Genomic DNA, 10,990 nt, shown 5'->3' with positions numbered 1-10,990 from the left:
TCAAACCTAAAGCAAGACAAGGCCCACTGCAATTCACTTCCCTCTCTCTTGAATTAGCCTGCACTGAATTGTCTTGAGGCGAATTGGCCATGGCCAGTCACCAAGGGCAAGTTTTACATGATGGTTTACGACAGACAGGGGCAAAACATTGTCAGTTCAGTTCAATTTTGAGTTCAAAATTGATCTGCCTAGACTTGTCCGATGCTGATCTCAAGCCTCCTAACATAAGACGCGTGGCTTCAGATCCGACGGCAGTGTTGCCGTTACGACTTTGCTTCCTTCCGCAGGATTTATCAACCCATCCTGGCTGAGATTCTCATGTAGGTTGGGTTCGTGTTGAGAAACATCCTTCGCGGCGCCCTGAGACAAGGGAGATCGGAAGGCCGAAAAGCCAAGCGAGCAGAAGGGTCGCCTGAATCTTTCCAGCCTCCCGGAAGCGAGACGAAGCCACTGGCCGCCGAGATTGGAGAGGGAGATGAGCCAGCGCAGCCCGGTTCAAAGACTGCAGGTCGCCTTTTTCCGAGCGTGCACAAAGACGCGGACCCGTAACCGCGTCCCTCGCCCTTCGCCAGAGTCACTTTCAAGCTCCACCGGCAGCCGGGCGGAGAGTTGAAACCCACCGAAGTGAAGGCTGGCTGGGGAACCTCGAAAGATTCCTCGACCGTTGCCATGACTTGAGAAAAGGCCGCCCCTTGAGCGTTGAAACGAATCCTTTCACTCGAGCCTCTCGCCTCTGGACTCATGTGGAAAGCGAAAGATGGAGGGTAAAAGCTCCTTCTCGCGAAATTCACTGGAGGCGGCTTTCCAACAAGGCGATGGAGCATTAACCCGGACGAGCTTTTTTTAAGAAAAGCCGGAGCAAAGGACCGGCCTCCAGCTCTTCCACGCGTGTTCAAGTGAGACCGGAGGAAAGAAGCGTCACACAACACTCGAGGAGACACCCTCCCCCCAAGGCGGCCCTCCAATACCCCTGGGGTGGTAAACAAAATACCGGAACCAAAACCTCTGGCCCACGGAGCTCGACGAGCACGTTTGAACGAAACACCGGGCTCTTTGTGCCGGGAGGCGGGACCGAGAGCGCTTGCAGTCGCGGGAATGAAGGCGCTGGCGTTATAGAGCCCAACATGGAGTGCGTGATTCTGGATGCGCTCGAGGCGTTAGGGTGAGATGGAGGAGGCCCGCCAACTCGGGGCAACGGTTGGTGGGGTTCTCGCTTGAATGTGCACCGATGACACATTCAATCCGGCGGCTAGATAAAGGACCTCTTTCGGCGGTGCAGAAAAGGAAGGCTTGACCGGGCTGGTTGATCCGTCCAGATCTCCCGCCTATCGCCTTGGTTCCCCCGCTGGGATTCGTTTTAATAGCCTTGCACCCACCTCTGCGCGGTCGGGAGGGGGGGGCGGGAGAGATTGTTCCCGCAGTTTTGTTGTGGGAGGCGTTTTGTTGTGCGCGTGCCCAAGTAGATGCAAGCGTCTCTCCCCGCCTCTGCGAATCAAAGACTGGTGGAGAAATGTTTTCAAAATCCGTTGCCGTCATGAAGGATCTTCTTTTTTATATTCTGTGTTCAGTTCGTCCTCTCCACTGATGCCCAGAGCTTTAATTTTTCTGTGGTTGCTGCTACAGGCTTGCTTGCTAGCTAATGTGTATATATAGCCTCGGAACATGTCAGTGCAATCTGTTCAAATGCAATATTTGCATTTTGCTACTTGATTTAAATTGCTAAGATCGAGAGAAAAGCGGGCATTTTAAAAGAATTAATACCTGTTGTACTAAAGTCTGGTGGGAAATTATTTTTAAAAGGTGTATATATTTATTTATTTGTTAATTGATTAATTAATGGTCAGTTGACAGTCTGATCCTAAGGATGTTTATGTGGAAATATGGCAGGTTGGTTTCAGTTCAGTTACTTCTAAATAATGTGCTTTGTAATACATCATAAGAGATCCAGTTTGGAATAGTGGTTATGCACTATGCTAGAAACTGAGAGACTGCAAGTCCTGTTTTGAGCATAAAGCCAGATGGTGACCTTGGGCCAGTCACACACAGTCAGCTCTAGGAAGGAGGCAGTGGTGAACAATTCTAAGAATCTTGCCAAGAAAACTGTAGGGACTAATTCAGCCAGTCACCAGGAGTCAATATTTGGGTGAAGATACAGATATATAAACATGAATAAATATACTGCAACCATATTTTAAACTTTGCTGATTCTGAAAAAGTGAAGTGGGATTGGATTTCATTAGTACTTGGATGGGATATCCCAGCCCTGTAGACTGTAAATCTATCTATCTATCTATCTATCTATCTATCTATCTATCTATCTATCTATCTATCTATCTATCTATCTATCTATCTCCATCCATCCATCCATCTCCCAGCAATTGGTCCGTATGGTCTGAAATGGTATAGGGTCTTTTGCTTGAGCAGGGGATTGGACTAGAACAGTGATGGTGAATCTTTTTGTTGTGGTGTGCCAAAAGCGCAAGCGTGCACTGGCACTCACAATGCAATGTGCCCCCCTGCACATGCACATGCAACACACACACCCTGTCTTCTTACCTGCACTGTGCAAGCGCATGCCTCCCAGCTGATTTTCGGCCCATTTGAGGTCATTTTCGCCCTCCTGGAGGCTCGAGAGAAGCATCTGCAGCCTTGGGAGGCCGAAAAATGGGCGTTCTGGAAATACTGGAAGTGCCCGTTTTCAACCTCCAGAAGGCCTCTGGAGCCTGGGGAAGGCTGTTTTTGCCCTCCCGGAGGTTCAAGGGAAGACTCTGGAGCCTCAGGAGGCTGAAAAGAGGCCTGTTTCGGCACTTCCGGTATTTCGGAAGGCCTGTTTTTCAGCCTCCTGAGGTTGCAGAGGCTTTCCTCAAGCCTCCAGGATGGCAAAAACAGCCTCAAACGGATTGAAAATCAGCTGGGAGGCACACGCATGTGTAGTGCAGGTAAGCTTGGCTGGGGCTTGCACGCCTGCACAAATGTCTCTGCGTGCCAGCTTCTTTTTCACAGGCATGAGGAGGTGAAACCACATCTTCAGGTTTCTTGTGTTTATATCATTCTTTATGAGAAGTTGGAATAAGAGAAAATAAACTTGCTATTGATCCCAAGAGGAAAATTTGAATATGCATATCTCTCTATGTGTGTTTGATTTATATGTTTTGAATTATGTATTTTTCTCCAGATACAAAGGCCCCCTTCTGGATGAAGAAGCTCTCAATAAAGCAGCAGAATGTGGGCTGGCTTCTGAAGATTTTTGTGAGCTTTGTGTTTGGCTAAGTTCCAGAATACAGCCATTATGTAACCTGGAAGAAAGCATCTCCTCAACAGCTGGTATTTCTTACCTGATTTTTATTTGAAACTGTTGGAAATATGTGTATGGGAAATAAAGACTCATAAATTGAAATTAAGCCATTAAAATGTCATTACAGTCATTTCCATGTTTTAAAGTAACATTGCAGTGGAATTTTTTGTGGTGATGTTTGACATTCAGCTTTACCTTTAACATGACACTGAATTGTTGAGCAACCCACTTGTTCTTGCAAACAAAATAATGATGGCTTTCTTGTGCAATTCTAGTACTTTTTTATTGTTGCATTTATCTTCTGCTGATTGTAGATTACTTAGCAACTTTAATTGATTACATAAGCAAATTAGTAGTCAGCCAGGAACCCATAATCCAACAATTCATTCCTATTTTTATATCTTATTAAATTATAGTTGCAATCAATATATCAAAAGCAAACCAATTTTCAACTGATTTAATGAACTTAAAAAAATCATGGTTTATTCCACTAATATGATGTGACTTCATTCATTCATTATATTTAGCTCAAAGAAATATCAATATGGTTTAATAGGTGATGTGAATCCAATTAATGAGATACCAAGTAGAGAGATGATAGCCTTTACTGCTGACATCTGTACACATTTTTTGTTAGTTCGGTTTTTAAATTTCAAGTACACCGAGGAAAGGATTGCCAGTTGATCGTTTCCTTGTTCTATAAAGGCTAAAACAAAGCAGCAACATAGTTGAGTACTTTCCTCCAAATGATTATCAGTTCCAAAATAGGTGATGCCTGTCACTGGAACTCTGTGTTATGCAAATATAGTTTATAACTATTTACATGTTGATTATAATTGATATTTTCTAGAAATGCCCTTGTGTGATTCTCTCTTTTTTTATAGTTTATAATTTGTGACTAGTTCTGTTTTCAATATTCTTAGAACTGGTCCATGAATTTAAATTACAGGATTTTCTCTTTTTGTCATGAAAGACAAAAAGGCCCCAGTAAATTCAAATTGTATCAGTTATATTTCTTTGTCTAGAGTACAAGCCAGTATAAACACGTTTGCCTAAGATTAATATTATTTACGTTTTTTTTTGTGGTTTAACTTTTTTAGAGGATAAAGTTTAAAGCATATTAATAGGATACACATAAACATACACATAAACAATTTGTACTCTAATATGTTCCATCTTAAGTAAAGCAGATAATTCATTACTATCAAAAGGACATAGTTGCAGAATGACGCTTGCTCAAAGCCCTTAAAAGAATACTGATTCTGGATTTTATTATAATTGTGCCTAAAATGGTAATGAAGATGTCTAATTCTCTCTTAACTTGACTTTTTTTAGGTGGTGAAGATCTTGAAAGTTTACAATTAGAAATGAGTGGCTTTTTAAAAGAACTGGCTTGTCCATATTCCACACTTGTGTCCGGAGAAATTAAAGACCGGTTAAAAAAGAAAGAAGACTGTCTTAAAGTCTTGTGTAAGTTAGTAAGTTCCTTGCTGCAATGTTATATCTGCTTGCTTTATTTCCTAAATATTTCCAGAAAAGAAAGAACTCTTTCTGAAAGTTGCTTCATAGAAGATTTGAACCAAGCATACCGAATAAAGGGACATAAGGCAGGAGATAGGTTTTTATTTACTTTTTAATCATCTTATCTAGCTGCAAACTCAAATGACTCTGAGCAACTCACATTATTAAAAAAGTAAAGAATAATTTTTAAAATAAAAATATTTCAATACTCAGCAGTTGAGAAAACAGTAGTGTTGGGATACTTAGAATATAGCCGCTTTATACTCTTGTAGACCTAGATCCAAGCCAAGAACTAGCAGGGATGGGGCCAATCTGATCTCAGGGAGAGGAGGTAAGCACTATACCAGAAAAGGTTTGTCTTCTGAGCCCTGCCAGCTACCCTTCCTTAGGTAATGAGATCTAGAACATACCCATCATGCCAGACTAGACAGGGTGAGCTGAAACAACCGGGGGAAGATGGGCCTGCATGGAGGATGTCTGCCTACTATGTTATTAGTATTTGATTAGTAGTATATTCATTCCTATTGCTAAATTATGCTAAGCAAGAACAGTGGTTCATAATAACCAAATGATGGTGGATGAGTGTATTGGTATTAATCCATTAACATTTTTTCCTCTAAATAATGGATGTTCTGTTATAAAATTTACTTTTAATCTAGTTTTATTTGTTTCATGCCTTATTTTTATTTTATTTAGTTTTATATTTATATCCCAATCAGCTTGGCAGGTCATTAATTTTTTTTCTTTTTGCTGAAACACAAACACCAAGTTAACATATTTCTTTTCTTCCTCATTTTATAGTATTTTTAAGCACAGAACTTCAGGCTTTGCAGATACTACAGTTTAAACAATGTAAAGGTTCCCATTTGGCAAAGAATGATGAAGTTCATCAGGAAATCCAGATGATCTGTGATGTTTTAGGGGTACCAAAATCATCAGTATCTTCTGACTTTTATTCTCTCCCTGTCTCATTAAACAATATAGAATCAAAGGTATAGTATATTTTGTACAATTGAATGCTTTATAATTAGTTTCAATCCATTGTGAAGATAATACAAAACAATAGTGAAGGAACCACCAAGGAGGAAAGTGCACTCCCACCAAAATGGCAGAACAAGTTACTGTATATAAATAGGCAGCAAACTACACACACACACACTGATGATGTTACCTAGTTAGGCAGTGAAATGTCAGCCAAGCTTAGAAAGAACCAAGAACTTTACAATTCAGCCCATATTTAATTTGTTCATCTAATTTCTATGCTTCCCATCATGCCACAGCAACAATATATGTATAAAAACAAACAATCTTGTACTGGAATTAAAGTCATTGAATACAAATCTATAAAACTAGAAAAAGAGGAATGTTGTGGTCTGGCACCCATGTGGGGGTATTCCACAAGGGTCCCACAGCTAAAAACGCTATGTAGCAATTTATCCCCTTTCATTTGGTAGAGGAACCCAAAGAAGATATATAAGGGAGGTGGCATTTAACATGCAACAAGGAAAATGCAGAGCTCTTTGGGCGAGCCGGTTACTTATTACTCCATTTAATTTCTCCATAATTGGGAAATGGTGGAAGATTGTATTTACCCTCTCTGGGAAATGATTTATTTCTCCATCTTGTCTACCTGTAGTAAAGAGTATATTGGCTACACATTGTATCCAATTTCTGCTGATGGGTGTTCCATGCTTTAATGTAATTACTAAGATATATAGGAAATTATTTTTTGGAAGTCATAAAGGTAGAGAGATGTTTTTTTCTACTTTTTTTCAGCTTAAGGATGTTTTGTCAAAAGTTCCAAAAGCATACATGGAGAAACCTCTGCTGAAAACTCCCTTGAATACAAAGCAAATGGTAACATCTTTTTAAAAAAAACAAAAACCTTGCATATGTAGTGGGCATACAGATTACTTATTGGATATATTATATGCTATATTTAGTTTGTCTTCATTTGTTTGAATATAGCAATTTATATTAATTGATGTTGGATTTGATTGATTGTACCATTGAGTCAGTATCGACTCTTAGCAGCCACAGAGACAAATTTTCTCAGTGATCTGCCCCCATCCTGGTGCTTTACATCTTGTTGGATTTAAACATAAGTAATTTCTACAAAAGGATCACTTTAAGTGATTTCTGTTTGCTGTAGAAGCAGTTGGAAAAAATCAATGAGGCTCTTCTCACTGAATATGAGTGCCGCAGGCGGATGTTAATGAAGCGTTTAGATGTAACTGTACAGTCCTTTGGGTGGTCTGATAGAGCTAAGGTGAGTATGTTCTATTTTTTTTAGTTCTTGTTGATTGAGTAGAATCCCGGTGTGGAAGATGTAAAGACAGAGATTTTCTGTTATACAGAAGAAAGAAAATTCCAGTTATTCGTTTCTCCTTTACTCATTTACATTTCAACAGATGAAGCACTTGGCCATATTAGTAGAGGCATAGAAGCTAAAAAGGGCCTTAAGTGGGAAACCATGTGTGGGAAACCAAGAGTGCTGCAAGCTTAACTCAATAGTTGCAAATCACTCTCAAAGAAGAAATGGCAAACCATTTCTGTGTTACAACTAGTGAAATTGCATGGATCAGTGCCTATAGTAACCATAACTTTCCTTGGCCTGAGTATATATTAAAAATTTCCAGGCAAAAAACAATGTAATCTTACAATGTATACAGGTAGTTGCCAACTTAACAACGGTTTACTTAGTGATCGTTCAAAGTTACAACAGTACTGAAAAAAGTGACTTATGACCATTTTTCACACTTATGGCCATTGCAGCATCCCCATGGTCATGTGATTTACATTTGGACAACTGACTCACATTTGTGACAGTTTCTGTGTCCCAAGGTCACGTTATTCCCCCTTTGCAACCTTCTGACAAGCAAAGTCAATGGGGAAACCAGATTCAGTTAACAACCATTTTACTAATTTAACAACTGCAGTGATTCACTCAACAAATGTGGCAAGAAAAGTTGTAAAATGGGGCAAAACTAACTTAAAAAATTTCTCACTTAGCAACATAAATTTTGGGCTCAGTTGTGATCATAAGTTGAGGACTATTTTTATTGATACTGTAAGATTATTTTTGGGATTTTTTTCATGAAAACTTTCAGTGTATTCTCTAAAAAACTTCTGATATACTGATTTCAAATTAATATTAATTTATCTTTGAATAATAATTCAAAGATACATATTCAATTAATATCACACACAGAGACATATACATACATACATACATATATACATATAATCTTGAATTTGATAAAAGTAATTTCTGCATGAACTCTGGCATCGGAAGATGAAAGCTTACGATATCAGGCGAATATAAACTTTAATTAAAATGATAACTTATAGGTTCCCGTTAATTGTATAATCTGCTTTATCTAACCTACTTTAACTGCATTATGGCATTCTTTAAACAATCATTATTCCTAAGTGTTTTAGCAACTTTTTCTTTGTCATTAGGAGCTTATTTGAAACTAAAGTGCAAAGTGGAAGCTAATAATATACATGACATAAATAACTAGTTCATAGTGCAGTAAAGTTAAACTTCCTAATGTCACTCCATAATAGTTTTTGTAGCTATTACAAATGTCTATCCATTTTCCTAGGTGAAAACAGATGATATTGCAAGGATTTATCAACCCAAACGTTACGGACTGACTTCTAAATCAACAATTTCAATAGCTCATCTTCTAGCTGCTCGTGAAGATTTGTCAAAGATCACAAGAACAAGCAGTGGATCTACGCGGGAAAAGACTGTTTGTGCAATCAATAAGGTATACTTTTCATTAATGCAGCAGCTATAAATTTCTTGTACTATTGAACCTTTAAGAATTTGTGCTAGTTCTCAGAAATTTTAATGTTTCTGGTAATTTGCAAAATCTCAGGAATCCCTTGCTCACTGTTGCACTACATAAAATACAGTCATGTATATTTAATACATATTAGCCTTGTATTTTATACTCATTCTTTATAATTGACTGTTCAATCATAGATTATTTATACTCTTTTAGAATAATGCAGTAATGGAGGAAAACCTAGTAGTTTTAACCACAGACATGCATACATACATAAAGTAACATGCTTTCTCTCCATAATTTGATATTCCAAAGTCAAGGAAATATGGTCTTACTGGGCTGTATATGTTTTCTGAACAGGTCTTGATGGGAAGAGTACCAGATCGTGGCGGAAGACCAACAGAAATTGATCCACCGCCTCCTGAAATGCCCCCATGGCAGAAGAGACAGGATGGTGGTGGTAGAGGAGGAAGGGGAGGTTGGGGAGGAGATGGTGGAAGAGGAAGAGGTGGAGGAAGTAGAGGCGGCGGTGGATGGGGTGGGGAGGGTGGAAGGGGTGGATGGGGTGGGAGTGGTAGAGGAGGGGGTGGGGGTGGCTGGAGGGGAGGGGGTGGATATCAAGGGAGGGGTGATTATAGTGGGAGAGGAGGGTATGGGGAGTCATATGGTAGAAGGGGAGGTGGCTATAGAAAATACTAACATGTTAATGTTGACCGACATGCATACTGTGAGACCAAGATCTCGGAATACATTAGCGCTGATGGGCAAATGTGATGCTTGAACTGCATTGATCTTTCTTACTGATGAATCCTGGTTGTTCCATTCATTCAAAACCACCTTATACAAAATTACTTTTCACTGCAGGAATGACTTCTGTCTATCCAAGCATATGTACTCACACATTTGTCATTATCCGCAATATATACATGAATATACATGGAAGCAATGACTGATGGAAGACCTTGGGTTGCAAATACACAACAAAATTGTTATGTACAAGTTTGATGTACAAATCTGATGCTAAACTTGCAGGGTATGTGGTGTTTTCTGTGCAAAACCCATCTCTCTCTTAAAAGTGTGTAATGTCCCTAATTATTTTGGCTCAGTTCTTTTTAGTTTCTTTGTTTTACATTATTGTTCATCAGGATTTTTATTTATTTAACAAGGCTGCTGAAAAAGATACGACCCTGAAATTGATATATGTCCTATCCAACCTTTCTGGTATTTGCCACATCCAGCCTTTCTGTTGGCAACATACCAAGCAATTAAAGAAGCAACATTGGATTTAGCTTACTGAAGGTACATAAGGCACTTCAATCAATATAGTCTGCTAGGATCAGTACTGGTGTTCTGATGGGAATGTTCAGGTGATAATGCTCTGATTTAATTCCTGAGGACACATAGAATATTTAAATAGCTTCATAGAATGTATTATGTATCCCATTACCACTCAATTTTTTCTGAAAGAAAGGCCAAAGCAGGCTTTCTTGAACAAAAGTGTTTTCTTTAGTTCTTGGTTTAGCCAAAGATTATGATACATGTGCCTGTTGAAGTATATAGCTTAGCAGAAACAGGAATCTTTTGACTGATTAATGGAGCAGCTATTTCGCGCATTTTTTCTTATCTTAGTTGACTGCCATGTTTCTTACAATTCTGCCTGTTAATTTTTTTTTAGATTTCGATTGTTCTCATGTGCCGATTATGTGTGCCTTTGTTTCTCAACTTTGACAACTTTAAGAAGTTGGATTTCAACTCCCATGCTGACTATGGATCTCTGCAAGTTGATGTGTATGCATCTTAAAGTTGCTAAGGTTGACAAATACTGATGCACACTAAGGTATTATTCCAGAAATTATATGGTATAGAGGATCTTATTTTAGCTGATCATAAAATGAAAAGCAAGACAAACTGTTCTCCTGAGCCAAAAGTGAAGAGAGATTATTTTTAACTAGTTAAACCTGTAATTGTTTAATATTTCCTGACCTTACCAAGTCAGAAAAAAACATTTCAAACTAAGTTAAGGATGAATAATAATTTCTGGTAATTGTATGCCTGTAATTTTGACAACCTCTAACAATGCAATAAACATTCAGTATCTTTTATATGTTTAAATCTGAAAGTGTATTTTATAGAAGGTAATATTCTTTTATAAATAGTTTGTTTTAACAGATATCCAGTGTTGTGTTTCTGTTCATATACACAGAACATCTATTGAAAAAAACCTATCTTTTAATAGCTACCTAGAAAATGGTTTAAGTAATAGATCATTTACAATTGTGAGCACTGATAAATAAAATATAGTAAAGTTGTTGCTGTAGTGTCTTACACGTTAGTAGAGATGTAATAGAAACTTATTCCTTTAAAAGAATCTTTCATT

At 38.5% G+C, this 10,990-nt stretch overlaps 1 protein-coding gene across 2 annotated transcripts; it reads left to right on the top strand.

Moving 5' to 3' along the window:
- The first annotated feature begins 832 nt into the window (after positions 1-832).
- On the top strand, positions 833-10,715 carry TSLIG3B (tRNA splicing ligase complex subunit 3B). Of its 2 annotated transcripts, none has more exons than XM_026710468.2 (8): positions 833-1,162; positions 3,176-3,324; positions 4,631-4,765; positions 5,618-5,808; positions 6,593-6,673; positions 6,969-7,085; positions 8,425-8,592; positions 8,974-10,715. In XM_026710468.2, exons 1-8 carry the CDS (start codon positions 1,125-1,127, stop codon positions 9,310-9,312), a joined length of 1,218 nt encoding a protein of 405 aa, XP_026566253.1. In that variant the 5' UTR covers positions 833-1,124; the 3' UTR covers positions 9,313-10,715. The 2 variants fall into 2 exon arrangements, with proteins under 2 accessions (XP_026566253.1, XP_087777963.1); XM_087921837.1 differs by having other exon boundaries at positions 992-1,162; positions 6,972-7,085.
- Positions 10,716-10,990: the final 275 nt, after the last annotated feature.

This window comes from Pseudonaja textilis, chromosome 1 (genome assembly GCF_049901715.1).
Source record: "Pseudonaja textilis isolate UNSWEBS1 chromosome 1, rPseTex1.2, whole genome shotgun sequence".
Classification (NCBI taxonomy): domain Eukaryota; kingdom Metazoa; phylum Chordata; class Lepidosauria; order Squamata; family Elapidae; genus Pseudonaja; species Pseudonaja textilis.
This window is presented reverse-complemented; position numbering and strand designations above follow the sequence as displayed.